This window comes from Pleurodeles waltl, chromosome 4_2 (assembly GCF_031143425.1).
Source record: "Pleurodeles waltl isolate 20211129_DDA chromosome 4_2, aPleWal1.hap1.20221129, whole genome shotgun sequence".
Classification (NCBI taxonomy): Eukaryota; Metazoa; Chordata; class Amphibia; order Caudata; family Salamandridae; genus Pleurodeles; species Pleurodeles waltl.
The window spans coordinates 124,404,432-124,428,129 of NC_090443.1; the positions used below are offsets into that span (position 1 = coordinate 124,404,432).

A 23,698-nucleotide genomic window follows, 5' to 3' on the forward strand; every position below is an offset into this window, starting at 1 on the left:
TAATTGCCCTTAGCCTTAATCATCCTCATGCAAATACCCTGCATCTGCAGGAGCAAGTTAAGAGTATGCTCCTTCTACACCACAGCTAAACCCTGAAATGAACTTCCACACCACATCCGGACCTCCCCATCCCTTCTCAAGTTCTGCAAGAAACTAAAGTCCAGGCTATTTGACAAGGAGCCCAATCCGCCTACTCATCTACTCCAGTGTCTGGATACCCCTCGGTGATAAGCGCACCCTATAAAGCCTCAAACATCCCCCAGGGTCTTTTTTTAAAGGGGAGGAGGGTGCGCACCCCCTCCTCCCTAAGCAACTCAGGGCCCTGTAGTCCCCATCCCCGGGGACCATTTTTTTTATTTGTTTCTTTAAAGGAGAATGGGGGTGTGCCCCCCTCTCAGAGTCACTACTGGCCCTGGGGACCCCATCCCCTGGGGCCAAAATATATTTCTAAAGAGTAGGGGGTGCATGACCCCCTCCCTGACCCACAAGAAACCCTGGGGACCAATCCCATTGAGCCTTAAAGGGGATGGGGGAGCAAGCAACTCCCTGGAAATGAAATATTAGCCCTCTGTACCCCATCCTCTGGGGACAACACATTTTAGGGGAGGGGGCATGCAGCTCCCCTTCCTGGGTCAACAGGGCCCTAAGGACTCTTTCCCCCGGAGCCTTAGGTGCTGCAAGGAGGGTGCTCATATGCCCACTAGGGCACCTACCAAACAGTATATTGGAGGCTGCAGGAGAAGCTCCAGGGCTCCTGCTTCCCCAGCTGGCTCCCTGCATGCACCCATCCATTCTTGCAACCAGGGAAGGCATGTCTCTTTCTATCCAGCAGGAGTTTTAAAAATGCTCCCGTCTGGTATGAGCAGACATATGTTACCCTGTCCATGCTCTTGGGAGTAGGAAAAGAACTATGTCCACGTGGACGCACTGGGACACAGTAAGTGAACTGGCCCTGAGGGATGGGGCCCCCAAGGCCTTTACAGGCTTGGGGAGAGCGGTTGTGCACCTTCTCCCATTTTGTTTTAAAACATCCATGTGGTATGGGGTCCCCGAGATCTATTTAGGCTCGGGGAGGGGTGGGGCGCAGGGTCCCCCTCCCCTATAATTTGAAATCTGATCCAGGGGATGGGGTGCCAAGACCACACTGAGGCTCAAAGGGAGGATGGTGCGCATCCCTCAGCTATTGTTGCACATTCGGCCCCAGGGAATGGGGTGCCCGGTGCCAATTAGTACATCAGGGAGAGGGGGCTGCATGCTCCCTTCCCTGTATTTGCATTTGACTAGGAGGACTGTGTCCTTAGAGCCCATTTGTGGCTCTCGGAGATGGGGTCCCAGAGAGGCTCAGGTTGGGGAGCCCCACTCATGCCCCACTCCCCATAAATGTTTTATTGTAGACCCCTGGGCCCTGGTCCACCTTGGCAGGTGTTTTCTTTTTTTTTAACAAGTTATGATCCCACTAGTGTACAGTGAATCGCAACTTTGTTTTATTTTGACCCCAGGTGGTATCACTACCCTGCCTCCTTATATATTTTGATTTTTTACACTCAGGACAGGGGACTTACTGTAGGCCATGAATTTTAGTTTCTAGAGTAATGAATTTCAGTGTTTTTATCAATTTAAAATGTTACGTTGTCACTGAAATTTTCACCTAACTATAATATCACTTTAACCTTTGACTTTTCAGTGAATTTCTAGATTTGTTTTAAATGTACAGTGATATATTATTCCCATATGTAAATCCAACCCCCTGCCTTGCCTGGCCTTTGGCTGTGCCTGGTAGGGGGTGGCTGCAGGGCCTGTGGCCAATCAGTTGCAAGCAATCAACCCAATGCTGCGCATGTGTCTTTGGCCGTGTCCGTCATGGGGTGGACGCAGCTAATCCCCTGATGGTCAGCCTCAGGGTGTGCTGGGAGCTGGCATTATTTTAATATTGTGGAGGGGCACACAACCTCCCTTCCCCATCCTTTAGTGCTCTGGAAACCCCATACCCCAGGGCCATTTTATTTAAGTGAAGGGTGTAAAGAGCTCACTCCCCAAACCTCTAAAGGCCCAGAAGACCCCATCGGCAGAACTTTTTTTTCATTTAAGGGAATGGAGGGCACGCAGCTCACCTACCTGAACCGATAGTGACCCCAGGAAACCCATTCCCTGGGCTTAAACATATCCTTAATGGGGAAGGGGACATGTGCCTCCCCCCCTTTGAGCCAATAATGCCCCCCAGATCCCATTCCCTGGAGCCTTCTTTTTCAATAAAGGGGAGGGGGTGCATGTCCCACTTCCAAAACCACTATTGGCCACGAGGAGCTCATACCCTTGGGCCTTTTATTTTTAATTTTTAGGAGAGTGGTGCCTTTGGCCCCCTCCACAAACCACTATTTGCTCCCAAAGACCCCATCCTCCATGGAATTTATTTTTTAAAAAGTGGAGGTAATAAAGGGGCACACAGCCCCCCTCCCCGAGCGTCTGTAGGCCCAGGTACCCCATCCGCCAGGACCTTCTTTGTTAACAACAGTTAGGGGCCCCATGCACCCTTCCCGATGCCACTTTTGGCCCTGGTGATCCCATCCTCCAGGTCCTTTTCTTTTTAAAAAAAGAGGAAGGGTTGCACAACCTCCACCCAACCCAAGCCTCTAGTGGCCCCAGAGGGGACCACATTCCCCAGGACCTTATATAAGTGATTCCCCAGGGCACCAATACCGGGGGCAGCCACAAAACATAATGTTCAGGCTGGGGCAAGACACAGGGGCCCCAGGTAGATCCCTGCACTTGAGTTGGCATTGCTCCCTCCTGGTGGGAGCAGCTGCTTTTGCTTGCTCCCGCCAGGCGGGAGCAATTCAGAGATTTCCTGAATGCAGGAGCCCAGACAAAAGTCTGCTCCCACATGGCATGAGCATTTTCTAAACTCCTGCCAGGTTGAGCACACTTGCTTTCCATGCTTGTAATCCACAGGCAAGGAAAACTACTGTGTCCCGGAGGTGGGCTCCCTGAGACACAGAGAGAGAGCCTGCGCTGGAGGCTGGGGTCCCCAGGCCTCTTAAGACTGAGGGAGGGTAGGGGAGGTCACGCACCCCACTCCCCTATACCCTTTGGCCCTGGAGGATGGGGTCCCTGGGGTCCATTTGGGATCAGGAATGTGGAGCCACGCCCCCCTTAATATAATTGTTTTCAGCCTTGTGGGAATGAGTCCCCGGGGCCTCTACTCTGACTTTCAAAGCCGGCGGCACTGACTGCAACTCAGACTGCCCGTCTAACCGTCAGGATCCAGGAGTTGTAATGTGGCAGTCCGACCACGTGGAGTGTGATGTTTCAACCGTCAACGCAAGGCTGTCAGTCGGGAGACCCCCAGCCTCATAATGAGGCCCTAAGTCCCTCAATGGTTGCTTGCAACATTTTTCCTCGTGCTCCAGGCAGCTAATCAGAGTCTGCTCCTGCGGGAGCAAGATGGACCAAGAGTAAAAAGTCCCCCTAGGCCAAACAGAAGGCTCTATTTTTCTAAAATGGGTTCAAAGGAGAGTCCTTCAAACCAAGCAACCAAATATAAAGATATTTTTGAGACTTCTGGCCTCATTACAAGTTTGGCTGTTCCACAGCGTGACCACCAAACTTGCAGGGAGGCCGCCACCACCCCCTGCCCTATACAATGTTCCGGCTGGTCTGCCCGGCAGGAACATTACAATAGAGCTTTCCTGCCAATCAGACTGGCAGAAAAAGTGCTATGAGATAGCACTGGGCTCCCTTAAAGGAGCCCAGTGCTATCTCGTAGCAGAGAAGGGGCTCAACAGCACCTTTGGAATGTGCACTGTCTGTAAAGTAGACAGTGTGCATTCCGAGGGTACTGGGCAAAGAGGCCACTGCACTGCCCATGCCATGGGTAACGGCAGTGCATGGGCCCCCCACTGGCCCCCAGCACACCCTCACAACCAGCCTTTCCATGTTTGCGAAAACGCCATGGAAAGGCTGGCAGTGAGGGGAGTTGTAATCAGCCAGGTGTCACTGAGTTCAGCACCACCCTGGCTGAGTACAACTCTGGCCACCGTCATGTCATCAGGAACAATGATCCCAGTGGGGATGCAATCCCCTGGCAGGTCTGCCTGCAAGGGTTGTATTTGGGTGGTCAGACCGCCCGGAGTGCAGCGGTCCAACCTTTAACGCGAGTGTGGTGATCCTCGGACTGCCACACTCGTAGTGAGGCCCTTACTGTCTCCAAAAACTACTGAAAGGATTATCCCAGATCACAAAAAGTATGCTTTCTGGACTAGGATCTAGCTTCCTGCCAAATTCACGTCTGATGTTCCTGCCATCTACTAATATGACACTCAGGCCCTCATTTTGACTTTGGAAGTCAATTTCTCTCACCGCCAAAGCCAAACCCGTCACCAGACCACCAGTGCTGACAGTCTGCAGACCGCCATACTACGAGTGCTGGCAACTGTCCGCCATCTTTGTGGTGGAAAGTCGCCAGCATTTGTGATGGCGATCTACGGTGCAGAGGTGGGTGCATCGCCAGCACCACCATGCCAGCAGGACTCCGCTCGCCGTATTAAAAGCCGTAATACGGATTGGTGGAGTCCTGCTGGCGTGGTGGTGCTGGCGATGCAAGACCGCCAGGGCCCATCCTCTCCCAGACGTCCTCCTCGACGGAGAAGGTAAGTGGGCGTCCGAAAGGGGGGGAGGGTGCCGTGTGTGTGTGTCTGCAGAGGGGGGTGGTGAATGCGTGCGTGAATGCAAGTGAATGTGAATGTGTGTGTGCGTGTATGTACGCGTGTATGGGGGTCTGTGTTGTTGAATGTGAGTGAGTGGGGGTGTCTGTGTTGTTGAATGTGAGTGAGTGGGGGTGTCTAAATGCATGCATGCATATGCTAAATGGCTGTGTATATGAATGCATGCGTGCGTTAATGGGTTAGGGGGGTGTTTGTGAGTGTGTGGATGGGTGGGGGGGATGTGTGCATGTGTGGGGACATGTGTGTATGTGTGTGCCAGCAATAGGAATGGATATTCCTGTCGCCGGGTGCGTGACCTCCAGGGTTTTTGTGGCAGGATCACCGCCATGGAAAGCCTGGAGGTATGCAACCTTGTAATCCGGATGGCAGGCTGAAGCCTGGCGCCGGGTTGAAGGTGCTCCCTGCCGGCGATGGCGGTGCAACTGCACCAGCGGGCCATGCGGGGTTGTGGGGGCTTGGCGACTGCCAAGCCCCACAACTCGTAATGTGGCGGTCCTTATCGCCAGCTCTGCGGCGGTAGAACTGCGACGGCGACGCTGGCAGTCTTATGACCGCCCCATTGACGCTGGTGGTCTCATGACCTCCAGCCTCGTAATGAGGCCTTGAGTGTCTAACCAATAGTTCCTGGCACGTTTCTTAGCGTAAAGAAAACACCCCTCCCAACTCCCCACCTTCTTTATTTCTACTCCCAGGAGTGCTGCAGACTGATGCCACGGCTGATACAAAAGCAGAGCCTGAGGAGGACACGGCTTCTCCAAACTTGCTGGGGCCACTGGACTGGTAAAAACTGAAAGCACAGCTGGCGTAATAGGATACTTTGGTAGCGCACGCCGTGCTTCTGCACGCACCGCCTGTAATCCCCGCCGGTGGCACACGGTCCTGGTCTCCCCGACCTGCGGCAGGTGTCCCTGACTTCTTTTATCTGCGCATTAATAAATGTGCTTGTGTACCGTGCTTGGGCGGGTGGCGCTGATCTCAGACTTCAGTTCTACACGTTAATATGTTACTAAAGAGGCTATATAGTGCCCGTGGGTCCACTGCGGCCCTGTCCAACGAGCGCAGGCTTCAAGATGCAGTGGACGGGTCTCTTGCTGTGTCTCCTCCCGGCCTTCATCCACGGCACGCCGCTGCAGGAACCCGGTAAGCTATAAACCGTCCGTACTACTGGCCTGCGAGCCTTCCAGTGAGACAGGTCAGGCGGGTGGTCGCCGTCGCTGTTCATCCATCGAGTTGCCCAGCAGTCTCTATGTAGAAGCCGAGCACGGAATCGGCATGGACTTTTGACTATGTTCTGTCCTCTAGAGAATTATTTTTGTTTGTTTCTAGATAAATCTAATGGGACCTCGTACCCGAGGAAAAACATGTGTGCAGCCCCGAGCTTTCCGTTTTGCAAACCGTTGCGACCTGGGGTGGTATGTTTGCTACCGTCTGTAATACCAAAAAAATATTGGGGTGGGGAGGGAGGGTGGGATTAGAGACAGGATACTTTTGATTCCATCAAAAATTACAAAAACACATTGTATACAGGGAAGTAGATTTTCCCTGCACACAGACTGCAAGCCCCTTGTTGAAATACTATCGCCGGGAGAGTTTTACTACACTGCACACGAGACAAGACTATGTTCCAAAATTCAGTAATATAGTTTAGATAACAAGCATTTACCACTCTAACCAACCTGCTGACATTTTATCTAGATTAAGTTGTACCAACTCTCATAGTATGTCTCTAATTGATGATTAATTGTATGTGGTTGCTTCTGTAAAGTGCGCAGGAAGGCAAATGGTTTTCTGAGACTGCTAAGAATGCAGAACTAACACTCGTTAAGAAGTACATTTGTGAAGACTGGAATCGATCCAAAAATCGTAAAGTTTCTTTGCACTCCTTTTCTGAGGTCGCTCCTGAATTGATTGTAGAAGGGAATTTGGTCTTTCATAATAACAGATATGTTTCTTGAGAGAGTATAAGTGAGATTCTCATAAATTGGTGCCACCGGGGACACATGGGTATGTCTTCTCTTAAAATATTTTTGAGAAATTATTTTTGGTGGCCTCAAATGGATATTGCAGCTGAGGGATGGGTCTGACTGTGCAAAACATGCTCAGCTTCATATAAAACCTGCAAAACTATCGTACCACTTTTGCACAATGTTCGCTGGCCCACTTTAGCTTGGCAGAAAGTGGAGTTAGACATTGTAGGACCTTTCAAGGGTCTTCCTGCAAACATGCAATACGCATTAATCATTGTTGAATACACTCAAAATTACTTCAGGTGATATTTACTGATATAGTTTCCACTGCTATAGCCCTAGATTTTCTCATGGACATTTTTAGCTGTGAGGGGATTCCCCAAATTTCTTGTTACTGACAATTGTGTGCAGTTCACAACTGTGGAAATACAACAGTGTGCAGTTCACAATCGTCAGTTTAGACTGTATTCCTTAAAACGCCCAACATCAAGCATGTGAAGACAGCTTTATGTGATCCCCACTGTAATGGCAAAGTTGAATATTCTAATATATACTTCAAAGAGAGCATTCATTTGGCAGTAGTTAGGAATATTCCTCTGGTTCTATTCATCTGGAAAGGAGTTTGATTGTATAGGATTACTCCCAATTTAGTCATAGGCATTTAATTTTATCTTTTGTTGAAGGGCTGAGAAACCTCCTCTTCTATTTGTCTTTGGTGACTCAAATTCAGTTTCCCAACTAAAGTAATTGACAAATGCGACACTAACTCATGCTAAGTGCAGTGTAAGATAGTATATCACCAGAGTAGGTCTAAAGCATGTTATAATGGCAGACACAATACTACTGACACTTAGATTAGAGTTGGTGATCTAGTCAGAAGTTGTGTTCCCTGGCATGTTGAAAAAGGGAGAAGTAAGTTTTTTTTCACCATTTAAAGTGGCCAAGGTCGACAAGTTATGTATCATCACACAGAATGTGAGGTGTTGAATTTGAACAGAGTATCAAAATGTACCAATGAGTCTGTACCACCTTGATGGTGATAATTCTCATTGTGACAAGGGATTGTTTCCAACCAAACCTGTGATTGGTCAATCTTTGGTTAGGGAGGGTTTTTCAGAAGCCCAGTCCTCAAGTACACAATCCTCCAATTCTGATCTATCTACTCCAAATGAAGCTGCAGTTACCCAAGGGGAGTTTGGTTCCAACACTGAGCAGGTGAAGAATCTACCCACAACGAGGATTCTGTCCAAAAAAGCTCTCCAGGAATGTTAATTGTGTTGTTTTCCTTTGTAAGGGAAGGAGATGGGTTGCATCATTTGCTATTTTTTATTGTTATTGACCTCCTACATTCATCATTCCCCCCTTATCATCTACCCTCTTTACATTGTCATACCGTTTCTGCAATATAATGTTGAATAGGGGATTGTTCAAGTGAGTTTAACTACATTCCCCAATGCCGATCTCAGCTGTACTGACCGCTCAAAAAAATGTTCCACTCTCTCCACCTACTGAGTAGAAATCTTAAACTTATTGCATGGACTTGGGATTTTGTGGGGTTGTGTGATACTTGTTGAGGGTTGAGTGATGTTTGTTTGATCGTGATTTTTGGTGAGGATATGTACTTATACCTCTTACTTAATTTCACAAGAGGATGTGGGGCCTATTGCTATTCGTATAAGTATGTGTTTCTTCCATGTTTATTATCAAGGAGAGAGAGGTATCTTGAAATCCCAATCATATTGTAGACTTTACAATGCCAGGTGAATTAATGCAATTGGTGATTTTAAATGGTAGAAGGGTGACGTGGTGTTAAGGAGCCATAATTTGTTGTGGACGCAAGTAATATTGTATCTTGTTTAGTTTATTCCTGTACGGCTTGATTTTGGCCTTAGATCTTTTATTGACAAAGCAGGTCTTGGGCCCATGTTGTACTGGTGTAGGCTTTGGGTGACCCTGGAACTTCTGCCATACCGGTGGGGTCTTGAGGATGTATTGGGGCTGCCGGGGGTTTTGAAGATCCACCTGCCCCAGATTGGGTGTGGTAACCTATGGTCTACCTCTGCGAAAGCCACTGGGTTTAGAAAGAAATGCTAAAGAGGAAGAGTAAATATTGGAGCTACATTAATGGTTCGACTCCGGGCCATGCTAGGGTGGGTTCCCTCTCTGCCTCCTTTCTAGAGTTCAGAGATCAGTCCATCATTGAAGGTAATCTGGATGAAATTGAGCCTCCCGTTCCCCAGCTAAACCGCTATATATGAAATTTCGAGTTGGGACCTTGCCACTTTGTTCAGTTATGGCTAAATGGCTGCGTGCTCCCAAGGAGTCTGATCTGGTATGTCCCTGTTGATTGAACCCATCGAGCATGTTGTAATCTTATGTCCAATTTATCACGGGTATAGAACAAAATGGATTCTTCTGCTGTGCAGGGACTGCAGAGCAGTGATTAGGAGCCTGAGAAGCAACCCTAGATGAGTTATTGTTTTTGCTGTTTCACTCTTTCTGTTGCACATGTAGAGGTTTAGGAAAAAGGATCGCCTGTTGAGGGGCTGTCCCTGTTATTTCCCCTTCTTTCTAGTTATGCAATACTGTTCTGTCCTGTAGACCAGGATTTATGAGAGGTATGGGCGATGGGTAGCCACCAATGAAGAGGGTCACTGTATTTTGTATCAATCACTGCTTGGATTTTGTTAATTGTAGCCTAATAGAATTACATTTATAATTTTAGCTATTTTTATTACATTAGTATTTTATTGCTTTTATGTGTTTGTATATTGTGATTTTAATATGTGCTTTTATGGCTGTAATAATTAAAAATGTATACTGTATCTTGTTTCATAGAACCCAAAATTAAAACATTTCTTTTTTACAGCTGCTTGGAGTTCAGTGGCGGGGCAGCAGGGCCTGAGGGAGGAGGGGGGGAGGGGGCAGGGGGAGGATTGAAAAAAACAATTAAAAAAACCACCTACCTGTGGGGGGGACACGTCTGTCTCCCCTCCTACCTCTTCCCGGCTGCACACAGGCTCCCAGCCAATCACAACGCTGCTGTCACCAGCATGACATCAGCATTGTGATTGGTCTGAGTGTCCTGCTTCGCCGCTCAGACTGGGAGTGGGAGCCTGGGCATGTTAACCACTCGGCTGTGCAATACAGCCGGGTAGAGAACTTGCAAAGTGTGCATGTCTGTTTGGCCAGTCCAACACGGACAGTCAAACAGATGTGCACACTTTGTGGTGAACATAGCCCTCCTTCGGCCCCCTCCCTCCAGCCCAACCCCTTCTCCCAGTAAAAATAAAATGATAATAACATTGCGTTATTATCATTTTTTTTCCTTTCCTCACAATCCAGTGGGGCGACACTCCTCCACCTTAGCGGAGGAGCTGCCCCTGTTACAGTTCCCATTGCTTCTACAGCTCAAGCCTTCAAATCAGATGATGGGGCCAGGGCAACTTTAAATGCCTAATACATCATTTTAAACCCCAGACAATTCTCCATTCGAAATAAACGCACCTCCATTGGGTTCGCCTTTCTAGGTGTGAAACCCCTATGTTGCAAAATCAAAATTGCTACTCTCCGGACACTGTTCATGTCCTACCCCAACGGAGGGCATTCCATCCTCATTCTTTTCCTGGAGTCCTCTCTGAACCTCCTAGAACCATCACTCATGTAAAAGATCAGGACAACACATCGTTAAGTGCATGGCTGCAAAACTGGTCACACCTCATTGCCTGCCACTGTTAGACAGAATCCCCTTCAAGTCCTGCTGTATCACATACATAGTAGTTCCAAGGACATTTCCAGCATATCAGGAAGACAAACTTGCTGTCTTCGATAGCAGTTACAACATTACAAGCCAATCACTTGCCACATTGGAACTCCAAGTCTGCGAGACAGAAAGATGGAAAGGAAAGGCTTCTCGATTTTGTTCCGCCAAAACAGCTGAAGAACACCAAGTCCAGATCACATTCACTCGTACAGTTTATGAAAGAGCCCAAGATATATCACGGTGTCCACCTAGGCAATAGGCTAATCAACAACTTAAAAGATGCATGGGTAATTTGCGCAGCCCTCCAGGATTTACCCTTAAATAACAAAAGCATACACTCAAAGCACCAGAAGAAGAGACAGCCACATGGCAATCAAAATACGATCAGAACAAATCTCCTGCAACATATAATCGCAAGCTAAATGAGACACCAGTCTACGAAGGTGACACCAGAACCATGTGGAAAGTCTCAACTGTCCCCATCAACACAAAGCTATAGCACTGACTCAATAAGTGCTATTCAGATTGTCACAGCATAATATCTTACTAAGGGATATCTATTAAGGAGCATGAAAAATCTGAAGTTCACCCCTCCCTTACTCAACATTTATCTGATGCCTTACAATCTCATAATTGTTCACCTACGCTGACTGTGCATGAGCATTGTAATCGACTAGGGGCCAGATGTATCAAAGCTTTTTGCATTCGCAAACGGTGCGAATGCCGGTTTGCGAATGCAAAAAGCCATTTCAGAATGTATCAAAGGCATTCTGAATGCAATTTTAAGAAATCGCTAAAATAGCGATTCCTTAAAATTGCAACCCTTTTTAGAGAGTCGCAAATTGTGACTCTCTTTAAATAAGAAAGAACATGTAGCAAGCAATTTCTTAATGCGAATTGGGCATTAAGGAATCGCTATTTACCACCAAGTTGAACTTGGTGGTAACCATGTGCAAATTTAAAAAATGCATTTAAAATGCATTTTTAAAATTTACATATAAAGCACACATGCCCTTTTGGCATGTGTGCACCTTACATGTTGTAAAAAAGTATTTTGGGGTGCAGCAGAGGGGGCCTAAGGCCCCCAGCACCCTGGACTTTGCATTTCCAAAAATTAGGAATTCGCAATTTTGGAAATGCAAAAAATTAGCAAATATGGGCCTACAGGCCCATAGGTGCAAATGGGGGCCGGTATCGCAATTTGCGACTCGGTAATAGCATTTGTGATTTTTAAGAAATCGCTATTACCGAATCGCAAATGTGATACATTGCAGTTTGCGAATCAGAAATAGCGGTTTCTTAAAAATCGCTATTTCCGATTCGCAAAAGGCCTTTTGCATACATCTGGCCCTAGGTCCCTGCTATAGATACATGCCACCCTCACCAATGAATAAACTGAAATGTAGATCAAAATCATGTAATTATATATTAAGTGCACACTATTGTATCAAGCTCATACCTGCCGCATGTGCCCCACCTTGAATTTCTAAAAAAAGACGGAAATCCAGTAGAAGCAGTTACTTCAGGATTACCTTAGATGTGGAATCAACAGGACCACTCCACCCATTTATTGGTTTGGGTTTCCTGGGTGGATTTGACTTCAAAGATAATAATGATTCCTACTGCAAAGTCATGAAGGTATATCAAAAGCGTAATGCTCGTTGGTTACCCCTCTTTCTTTTGCAGGTTCAGATGAACGGGTTTTGTCGCTGTTTGCCGTGACCGACTCTGAGATCAGGAGCCTCTCAGAGGAGCTCTACTCAGCTGACGTGAACAAGGCTGATGTTGGGGATATAGTGCTGAACCTCCAGCATAAGGTGCCCAGCGCTGACACTGGCAAAGGACAGGATTATGCTAATCAAAGGTCAGTTACCATGAAGTCATTTTTTTACTATGATTTGAGCCAAAAGGTGTACATGCACTGCCAAAAAATCAAAACGATTAAAAAACAATATAATAAATATAAATGATTTGTGTCCTGAGCACAACGTGTATCATTTTGGTAAGTTCTGAGGACATACTTTATCTCTTGGCTATCTCACAGCCCGTGCAAGTCCCCCTTCTCCACTGGACCTTCAGTTTTGTTGGTCAGGGTTTGGCAGTGTGAAAGTGTAACTGATTTCATTTTGTATTATTGTATTAATTTATACAGGGTTTATAAATAAGATATAATCCGATTTTCAAGGCGATAAACTCAGGTGATCAATTCCTTTGTTACATAGAGAACCTTAGAAGATACACAAATGGTGTGTGGCAGTGCAGGTTTGGAAAACTGAAGGAGGGAGATGACAGGATAGCCATGAATGTCTTGATCATGTCGGATTTATTGGGAAGAGCACAGCCATGACTACATCTCAGCAAGAGTCAGGTAAATTGGAACTGCATATGAAAAGGCAAGGTGGTCCAATATGCCAAGGATATGCGAGAGGGAGTAAGGAGGAACCTTGAAAAGTAGAGGTATTGAAGAATCCAATATTGACTGGAGGAGGCTTGAGAAAATATATGGCAAGACATGAAAGAACGATAGAACATTAGACCTGGGTTTGAATGAGAGTTTTAGTGATGTAAAAGTTGTTGAAATATATTTTTTTAAATACAAGTAAGTTCTGGCGATCACAGAAATGGGGGAAAATAAAATAATATTAGATAAACATTCCGAGGAGCTGACGGCCCAGGCATGTGTGAAGGATGCAGTAAATTGTTGATGAGGATGAAATACAATGAAATATGGTGTGGTGCATGAAAGAAGAGCAATTCTGTTTCAAAAGTGCGATGGTGTAAATAGGAAGAACTAATTTGAGAATAGATAGCAGCTCAGAATTTATAGAAACTAAAATATAGAATTCTTTGGCACAGAAATTAATGGATAGTTCAAAAACTTGTGGATCACAATATGGATAGAAAATGAAGGAGAGGAAAGATTAGCGCTGGTGGCTGAGTTAAAGGGTCATGTACCTATGCATGTATCAGGATTTATGTATAACAATTTTAGGTATAACGCAATAGAGCATTGCCCAAAGAGTTATACATGGAGATTATGTTGTCTAAAAAGAAGGGGTTTCCCTAGCTTCCCGAGGACTGGGGGGCCTTGTCCACATGGTAATTTAAAGGCAAGAAGTAAACAATAAAAGGGCAGGCCCAAACCATGCAAGAATAACAAGAAGTGAGTAGTTAACAGTGTCAGTGTGCACAAATGGAGCAAGAAGAATTGGCAGGGAGGATAGCTTAGGATGTCAGGAATATGTAAGGTGATTATTGATGGCAAGGAGGGCACAACCACACTAAAGTAGAGGAAAAAGATAAGGAATACCGAAGAAATACAAAAAAGAAAGTAGTTTAGGCATTACAATAGATAGATGAAAACAGTCATTAATTAACTAAAACAGATTAAAGAGGGCGCTGAGATATGGTAAGTGGAGAGGGTACATTTCAGAACTAAAGGTAGGCAGCTTTAGAGTTGTCGCACAGTTCAGAGTGAAATATAGGAGAAAAAAAGATAATGAGATAGGAAAGTGGTGTGGTAGACTTAAATTGTATTAGAGAAAGGTGAGTTTAGGTTTTCAACTTTTGATTTAGGAGCAAACTAAGAATCGGAGAGAGTGGAACAAAACTGTAGATCTGGTAAGAGGGGCAGGCACATTGATTAAAATAGCAACTAGTCATTTAGTGTAAGGATTAGTAATTCATATTTTCCACATCCGTGATCTCAAAGTCAAGACAGTCACGATCCAAGATCCTGCCACTGGGTGGCACTACTTGAATACCTTCTGTGACCCTACCTTCATCATGAACACTAATTTTGAACACGATGGAAACGGTAGGATGAAGTTCAAAGTGTAATAAGATTAATCTAGAGGATCCTCTCCACCTCTCACGCGTGCCAGTACCATAATGCATTAATAGTTGATCAGTAGACCCTGAAATCTAGAGTGGAACAGATTTCCAGGAGGATGTATAAAGTCTGTGAATGCACAATGAAGTGCAACACAAATTCAAAACTAGTGTCCTAGCTCTGAATCCCTATGTTTATTCATGTTCCTGCATGGTATTACTTGCTTCAATATGTGTTGGGTGAAGCCTGCTCTTTAACCCAGTATTGTAGTCCATGATTTCTGAAGTCCTGTTTGTAGCCATTGTCTTGGTTTTCTCTCTGTTTTGTTGCTATTTCTATTGTTCCCTGATCTAGGGCAGTGTCAGTCTTCTGTTTCTGTCTCCTGTCTTCTGTATTGTCTAGTTTCCTGCTCTTAATGTTTGTGTATCCTGTATTCTGGTTATTCTTTCCACTCTGGATTTCTGATTCATTTTAATCACGGTCCACTGTCTATTGTAGTCCATTTAGAGTGTGACCTCTGGTTTGGTCTCCATTCTGATTAGGTAAGGGGAAAAGCTTCTGTTGTTGGGTCCAGATTGATTGAAATCTTACCTGTCTCAGTGTTTTTGTCAGATTCGGTCCATCTTACACTTAGTACATCCGTCCCTCTACAGCAGGCCCAAACCGTGACATCGCTGTATAACTGTTGTTAAGAGAAATTTATTGGCGTTAATCCTAGGGCTTTCTAAAGCTTCTATGGGACCTCTTGGCATATATGAGCACATTCCTTAATCTCATCAACATTGATCTTGTCTGTCTCTGCTTATAGCCTTCTTTTGTCCAATGTTGATCTGTGACCTCAGTTATACTTTTAGTATTTACCTTGCCCTGTCATTATCTTGCTAAATAATACCTTTGGAATCACCCATCCCAACATTTGCACCCTGATAAATCAATCAATCAATCACAGGTTTGTAAAGTGCAGCTAATCTCCCATAGGGTCTCAAGGCGCTGATAAACACAGGGTCTGCTCACTTTCTTTATGGTGACAGCACACATTCCACTCCCCTACACAGCAACTGCAAGAATAAATGCAGGCTGCATGACCACATGTGAACAGACTATGGGGGTCATTCCAACCCTGGCGGTCGGTGTTAAAGCGGCGGCCAAAACGCCAACAGACAGGCGGTAAAAATAATGGAATTCTGACCCTGGCGGGAACCGCCAACAGAGACCGCCCCTTTAACACTCCGACCGCCACGGCGGGACAAACAAACAGCGCGGCGGTCACCGCCAACAGACAGGCGGGAGACAATGTACCGCCCACCCTATCACAACTCACCAATCCGCCACCTTTTCCGGGGCCCCACCGATAAAAACACGGCGGAAACAGACATTACGAACGGAAACGCTCACCTCTACACACTCCACGAATCTGGACAGCATGGAACCAGAACTACACATCCTACCAGCTATTGTCTTCCTGCTCCTCTACCAGGAGCACGAACGCCGGCGCAGAAGACAACGGTGAGTACTGCACCTACGACACAGGGGAGGGGGGAGGCAAAAAATTACGGGCACACACATACGCCACACACCCACCCTCACCCTCACCCACAACTACATACACATCAATGCAGAGCAACAACTCAGAGTGACACCCCCAACCCCCCCGGAAGAATGCAAAGACAAAATAAAATGATCATGAAATTCAAATATATTGTACGTCTAAGTAAAAAATTATTTCGAACATCTATAACTATATATACATATGTAAATTGTCCTGTCCAAATTGGGTTTCAGCCATTGTACGTGGGCCAATGGGCCTAAACACATGGGCAAAGCCCACACAGGAGACCCAAATCCATTGGAGAGAACACTGCAGGGGCATCAGATAGCAAAACTACAGGCACCTCAGGGGGAAGGAAAGGGGTGCACCTCAGCCACATGAGTCCACGACGCCAGATCCACGAGGGGCCTCCATGGCCACTGTTCAATCCTGGGGAGTGCAAAGCCACAGTCTCTCATGTCTCTACAGTGGGTGGGTTGCCCACTGTGCCATCCTGGGGAGTGCAAAGCCACAGTCTCTCAAGTCTCTACAGTGGGTGGTTTGCCCACTGTGCCATCCTGGGGAGTGCAAAGCCACAGTCTCTCAAGTCTCTACAGTGGGTGGGTTGCCCACTGTGCCATCCTGGGAAGTGCAAAGCCACAGTCTCCTAAGTCTCTACAGTGGGTGGTTTGCCCACTGTTACATCCTGGGGAGTGCAAAGCCACAGTCTCTCAAGTGGATTACAGACTCCACTGGTACTGGAGGAGTCATGGTGCCCAGAGTGCATCGTGCAGCCCTGGCCGACGCAAATCCGGGCCTGCCCCTTCTGCCAATGGGCCAGCGGGGCTTGAGACGGCGGTGCCCAGCGGAGCGGTGCTTGAGATGAAGGGCCCAGCGGAGCGGTGCTTGAGATGAAGGGCCCAGCGGAGCGGTGCAGAGACGGTGGGCCCAGCGGAGCGGTGCTTGAGATGAAGGGCCCAGCGGAGCGGTGCTTGTGATGAAGGGCCCAGCGGAGCGGTGCAGAGATGGCGGGCCCAGCGGAGCGGTGCTTGAGATGAAGGGCCCAGCGGAGCGGTGCAGAGACGGCGGGCCCAGTGGAGCGGTGCTTGAGATGAAGGGCCCAGCGGAGCGTTGCTTGAGATGAAGGGCCCAGCGGAGCGGTGCAGAGACGGCGGGCCCAGCAGAGCGGTGCTTGAGATGAAGGGCCCAGCGGAGCGGTGCAGAGACGGTGGGCCCAGCGGAGCGGTGCTTGAGATGAAGGGCCCAGCGGAGCTGTGCTGGAGATGAAGGGCCCAGCGGAGCGGTGCTGGAGATGAAGGGCCCAGCGGAGCGGTGCTGGAGATGAAGGGCCCAGCGGAGCGGTGCTGGAGATGAAGGGCCCAGCGGAGCGGTGCTGGAGATGAAGGGCCCAGCAGAGCTGTGCTGGAGATGAAGGGCCCAGCGGTGCTTGAGATGAAGGGCCCAGCGGAGCGGTGCAGAGACGGCGGGCCCAGCGGAGCGGTGCTGGAGATGAAGGGCCCAGCGGAGCGGTGCTGGAGATGAAGGGCCCAGCAGAGCGGTGCTGGAGATGAAGGGCCCTGTTCAGCGGTTCTTGACTTGAAGGGCCCTGTTCAGCGGTTCTTGAGACGGCGGTGCCCTGTTCAGCGGTGCTTGACTTGAAGGGCCCTGTTCAGCGGTTCTTGAGACGGCGGTGCCCTGTTCAGCGGTGCTTGACTTGAAGGGCCCTGTTTAGCGGTTCTTGAGACGGCGGTGCCCTGTTCAGCAGTGGTTGACTTGAAGGGCCCTGTTCAGCGGTTCTTGAGACGGCGGTGCCCTGTTCAGCGGTGCTTAACTTGAAGGGCCCTGTTCAGCGGTGCTTGAGACGGCGGTGCCCTGTTCAGCGGTGCTTGACTTGAAGGGCCCTGTTCAGCGGTTCTTGAGACGGCGGTGCCCTGTTCAGCGGTGCTTGACTTGAAGGGCCCTGTTCAGCGGTTCTTGAGACGGCGGTGCCCTGTTCAGCGGTGTTTGACTTGAAGGGCCCTGTTCAGCGGTTCTTGAGACGGCGGTGCCCTGTTCAGCGGTGCTTGACTTGAAGGGCCCTGTTCAGCAGTTCTTGAGACGGCAGTGCCCTGTTCAGCGGTGCTTGACATGTGTCTCCAGGGCACCAGATCCGGCCATTATATGGAGTTCACTTGCCACCCGACATGTGGCTGCCGGGCCCTTCGTGCACATCTGTCTTCTCGCTTGCGGGGCCCTCCTGTGCTGGTGTCCCGGGCCCGTGGGTGTCCTCCTTCACCCCTGGATTGGGGCTGGTGGGGCCCTCCTGGGCAGCTCGCCTGCTGCCGGACTTGTCGGGCGTGCTGCCCTTGCCATCCTTCTCTGCTCCTCTGTGGCCCTTGCCTCCCTTTGTCGATGTGCCAGGTGGCACCCCACTTCCTGACGGTGCCAGGGTAGTGCCTTTGGAGGTTGCCGTCTCTGGCCTCTCGCGCCGGGCCTTGCCTTTCTTTGATTTTTTCCCAGGGGGTGGGCTGGCTGTCCCTTTACTGCTAGCCGATGTAGCTGCCCTTGAAGGTGGTGGACTCCAATATCCTTGGACTATGGTCCTTGTAGGTCCAGGGGTTGTGGTGGCTGAGGTGCTGATTGGACTCTTACGAGATGGAGGGGGTGGGTCAGGTGATGGAAAGAGGTAAATTTTGGACAGGAAAAACTTTTTAGGAGCAGTGGGAAGGGTAGGTGTAGTGGGTATGGGAGTGGAGGAAGAGGATGTGGTTGTAGGAGAGTCAAGTCTGGTGTCTTTGGGTGCAGGTGCTTGTGCTGGAGGCTGTCATGAGGTGGATGGCTGTTGGGTGGGTGGCTGCCTGCGTTTGTGTGGTTTGGAAGAGGGGGTGACAGACACACTGGGAGAGGACACAGGGGACGTGTAAATGGCAGTGGGGGTGGTGACTGCACGTGTGCGGAGTGTTCTGGTGGGTGTGCTGGTGATGGACGTAGTGGCTGAAGATGTTGTGCATGCAAGTGTGAGTGGAGACGTCACAGGGAGGGAGGAGGGAGACGAGGAGGAGGGGGACACAGAGGAGGCAGTGGCTGTTGGCATGTCTGCATGTGGCTGTTGCTTGTGTGATGTGTGGTGCTTATGTCTGGATGAGCTGCTCTTGGGTTTTGAGGTGTGTGCAGGCTGGTCTGTAGGTGTGTCTGGGATAGGCAGAGAAACAGGGGAGTGGGACTGGGTTGAGGAAGTTGGAGGAGGGAGGCAGGAGACAGGGACAATGGCTGCCGTCAGTGCTGAGGCCAGAGCGTTGAACGATCGTTGATGGGCAGCCTGACCCGGATGAATGCCCTCCAGGTATGCATTGCTCCGGTGCACCTCCCTTTCTACACCCTGGATGGCATTCAAAAGGGTAGACTGCCCAACAATGAGTGTCCTGAGGAGGTCAATGACCTCCTCACTGAGGGCAGCAGGGGCAACTGGGGCAGTTCCTGAGGTCCCTGGGGCGTAGGAGACGCCCACCTGCCTGTGTGAGCGGGCACGGGGCAAAAGCTGAGGGGCTGCTGGGAGGGCGGAGCTGGTGCGCTGGTTGGCGGCTGTACCTGTTGTTGCGGTGGGCACGGATGTTGCTGCCACCACAAGGGAGCTCCCTTCCGAGGACGTGTCTGTGTCGCTGGTGTCTCCACGTGTCCCCGTTGTGGAGCTCCCCTCGCCCTCCGACTCACTGGTGAACTCCGAGTTGGTTGCATGGCCCTCCAGGGCCATGTGAGATGCAGCTCCCTCGTGCTCCGATGCCACTTCTCCTCCGCCTGATGATGCTAATGCACACATGAACAGGAAGACCAACAAAAAAGGGGGGGGTGGAAAATAAAGACATGTTGAGTGCATGCATTGGCGACACAGTTGGCGGAGAGGACAGACACAGAAGCCCCCTGCACTACGCTGCGCACTTGGGGTACACTACTCAATCAGTGGGACTTGGCCTACAAGCCTATGGACGACAACTGCACACATAGGTGACACAGGGCCAGGAATCGCTGTACTTGGCACCCTACAGAGGTGGGGGGCGGGGGCACAGGGCCATGCCTTACGGAGGGGCCTAGCCTACAGAAATCGCCCTGGCCTAGGGATACCCACAGCCCTCCTCCCCCACCCAGACACCTCCACTGCGCGCTAAGATAGCTGAATGTGCTTGTACTCACCCCCTTGTGTCTGCTGTGTTGTCCTCACGCGCCCATCCAAATCGGGGTAGGCCACCGCCAGGATCCGGGACATCAGGGGGGTCAATTGACGAGTGGCACCCCTCCTACGTTGGGAGGCCATCTCCAGCAGAGCCTCTGCGGTCTTCCTGCTCCCGCGGCGGATGTCCTCCCACCTCTTGCGCCAGTGGGTACCCCGTCTGTTGTGGACCCCCAGGGTCCGGACGTCCTTGGCGATGGCACGCCAAATGTCGATTTTCTGATGGGCGCTGACCTATGTGACATGTACAGGGGGAGAAAATAGAATAACATCATTTTCTGCATGCTCGATGTGAGTGGCCCCCCATCCCCACCCTTGCCATGTGGCACATGCTCTCATCTGTCGTTTGATGCATGCCTCATTCGCTCCCCTCCCCACCATCGTTCATTCACCCCACTCAACCCAGGCATTGGCCACAAAGCATGGTCCCAGTGTACTTACCTGTTGGTCTGAAGGACCGTAGAGTAGCGCATACTGGGGGAGGACCCCATCCACGAGTTTCTCCAATTCTTCTGAAGTGAAGGCAGGGGCCCTTTCCCCAGTCGCAGCAGCCATTGTCTCTTCCAGACCGAGGTCACAGCAGCACTTGCAGTATAGGTCCTCTCCTGTGGATGATCAGGTCTCGAGTGATTAAGCAGATAGAAAATGGCGGTCACGCCCGCAGCGGTGCGTACCGCGACCGCCGGCGCACATCCTCATTGGCTCCTGAAACCCATAGGGTTCAATGTTAACCAATGCGACTTTGCACCGCGGTCTTCGACCGCCTACCGCCACGGTGTGCCATGCCAGCGCATTGACCTCACATCCCATTGTCGCACTTCACAGGTCAGGCAGCCGCCATTTCAAGGGCCCACATGGCTTAATTTCTACTGCGTCACACATGCCTAGGCCTTGCATCGACACTCATACAAGCCATTCACTGCATAGAGAATCGTGTACTGTGCAAGCTGTGGGAACGTACCTGTGGGTTGATTGAATCTGTGCTCGCTGTTGTCCTTCCTAGGCACCTTCCGCTGGGACTTGCGAGGAGATGGAGGAATCTTCCCGTGTACAGACCGCTGGTGGACCTGTCGACAATGGAAGAAAGACATGTCATATTGACATACAGGCTTGACCGAGCCACTATACAGGAACTGTGTGCCCAGCTGAAGCCAGACCTGATGTCACCCATCCGCCAACCCACAGGGATTCCCCCTCTAGTGCAGGTTCTGTCAGTACTCCATTTTTTGGCAAGTGGGTCATTTCAAACAACAGTGGCAATGTCATCAGGGATGTCTCAGCCTATGTTTTCAAAGGTGTTGTCCAGAGTGTTGTCTGCCCTCATGAAATACATGCGGAGCTACATTGTTTTCCCTGAGATGGGCGATTTGGCTACAGTGAAGGCTGATTTCTATGCCCTTAGACATATTCCCAACATCATTGGTGCCATTGATGGGACACATGTGGCTTTGGTACCCCCCAGCAGGAGTGAACAGGTGTACAGGAACAGAAAAAGTTATCATTCGATGAATGTGCAGGTGGTGTGTTTGGCTGACCAGTACATCTCCCATGTAAATGCCAAGTTCCCTGGGTCAGTGCATGATGCCTACATCATGCGAAATAGCAGCATCCCTTATGTGATGGAACAACTACAGAGACACCGTGTGTGGCTAATTGGTGACTCTGGTTACCCCAACCTGTCATGGCTACTGACCCCAGTGAGGAATCCCAGGACCAGGGCAGAGGAACGCTACAATGAGGCCCATGGGCGGACTAGGAGGGTGATTGAGCGGACCTTCGCCCTCCTGAAGGCCAGGTTTAGGTGCCTGCATATGACAGGTGGGTCCCTAATGTACTCACCAAAGAAGTGGTGCCAGATCATCGTGGCCTGCTGTATGCTTCACAACCTGGCTTTGCGCCGCCAGGTGCCTTTCCTGCAGGAGAATGGTCCAGATGGTGGTGTTGTGGCAGCTGTGGAGCCTGTGGAGAGTGAAGGGGAGGAAGACGACGAGGACGACACAGACAACAGGGTCACAGTGATACAGCAGTATTTTCAATGACACACAGGTAAGAATCAACATCGGCATTTTACATTTACTTACAGTCTCCTGCCTCTCTACTGTCTGAGTTTCCCCCCAGTGTATGTTAACTGAGTTGTGACTTTCCCTTCCAATTTCAGAGATGTGGGCCCCACTCCGTGACCTCTGCTTTGTTTGCCCATGGACTACAGCTGTGTGACAGTGGTATGTTGTCATCACAATGTAACTAGACATTTTGGCACGTTTATGTCTAATACATTTGTTCAAAATACAGGCAGACTCCGGATTATTTTTGTGCAATAAGTGTTTTTATTAAAGTGCTCAATTTAGGGACATGGTTGAAAATCGGGGATGGGTGATGGTGGAGGAATGTCCATGGCAGAGTCCAGATTTTCAGTCTCACAGGTGCATTGTCCATATGCCTGTGGAAGGATGGAACAGGGGCAACTTAAGGTTGGACAGGGTGACAATGTGGGACAGTGGGATGACATCAGGGGGTATCCTTTCCTGGCGGGGGTCTTGGCATCCTACTCTGTCTTCTTCCTAGATCTCAGGCCCGCTTGCGGGGTGGTTCTCCTTCTGCAGGGGGTGGGGTTCTGGTGGCCTGTTGTTCTTGTGTGGGGGCCTCCTGTCCACTAGCGCCGGCGGAGGTGGTAGCCTGTTCTTGGTCCATGCTAATGACAGGGGCCCTTTGTGGTGCCACATGGTCCCGCAATGTGGTGACAATCTGGTTGAGAGCCACGACGATGGTCCCCATTGCGGAAGTAATGTTTCGGAGTTCTTCCCTGAACCCCATATACTGTTCCTCCTGCAGTACCTGGATCTCCTGGAACCTGGCCAGTACCGTCGCCATCGTCTCCTGGGAGTGGTGGTATGCTCCCATGATGGAGGAGAGGGCCTCGTGGAGAGTGGGTTCCCTGGGCCTGTCCCCCCTCTGTCGCACAGCAGCCCTCCCAGTTCCCCTGTGTTCCTGTGCCTCTGTCCCCTGGATCGTGTGCCCACTACCACTGCCCCCAGGTCCCTGTTGTTGTTGGGGTGGTGGGTTATCCTGGGTGCCCTGTAGTGGTGGACACACCGCTGATTGACGTGTCCTGGAGACAGAGGCATGGGCCCGCTGGGTGGGAGCTGTGCTGGTGTTCCCAGAGGGGGGTAGGTCTGCTGTGGCCTGTGGCTGTGTGAGGGGAACCGACTGTCCCGAGGTCCCCGATGGGCCGGGCTGGTCATCTGGGTCCAGGGAGACAGAGCTGCTGTCATCACTGTGGGCCTCTTCTGGGGGTGGGATGGACATTTCTGGACCCTCCTGGGCGGTGTGGTGGCGTTTGGGTCCTGCAGGGGTATAAGAGTATGATTATTGCTTCTGTGTGTGCCATATTGTGCAATGGGTGGGTGCCCGTGTACCCCAGTGCTGGCATTCCCTTGTGGGGGCTGTTGTGACGGTGGCTTGTGGGGGAGATGGGTATGTGCAGTGGGCATGCTTTGGTGATGGGTGTCCATGCTTTGTGGACGCATGCAGGGCTAGGTGTTGGGATGGGTGGGTTGTGATGGTGAGACATTTGCAAGGAGTAGGTGTGATGGGGGTAGGGGTGAGGGTGGGGGTATGAGTTGGCATGCAGGTGGGGTGGGGGGGATGAAGTAGTGAAGATGGAACTTACCAGAGTCCATTCC

At 49.8% G+C, this 23,698-nt stretch overlaps 1 protein-coding gene across 1 annotated transcript in view; it reads left to right on the forward strand.

Moving 5' to 3' along the window:
- The first annotated feature begins 5,761 nt into the window (after positions 1-5,761).
- Positions 5,762-23,698, forward strand: part of LOC138292367 (uridylate-specific endoribonuclease C-like) — a 105,772-nt gene continuing 87,835 nt past the window's right edge. The window contains exons 1-2 of the mRNA XM_069230929.1: positions 5,762-5,861; positions 12,138-12,315. Coding sequence (XP_069087030.1) covers positions 5,792-5,861; positions 12,138-12,315 — 248 coding nt within the window. The 5' untranslated portion in view covers positions 5,762-5,791. The remainder of the gene's footprint in view (positions 5,862-12,137; positions 12,316-23,698) is intronic.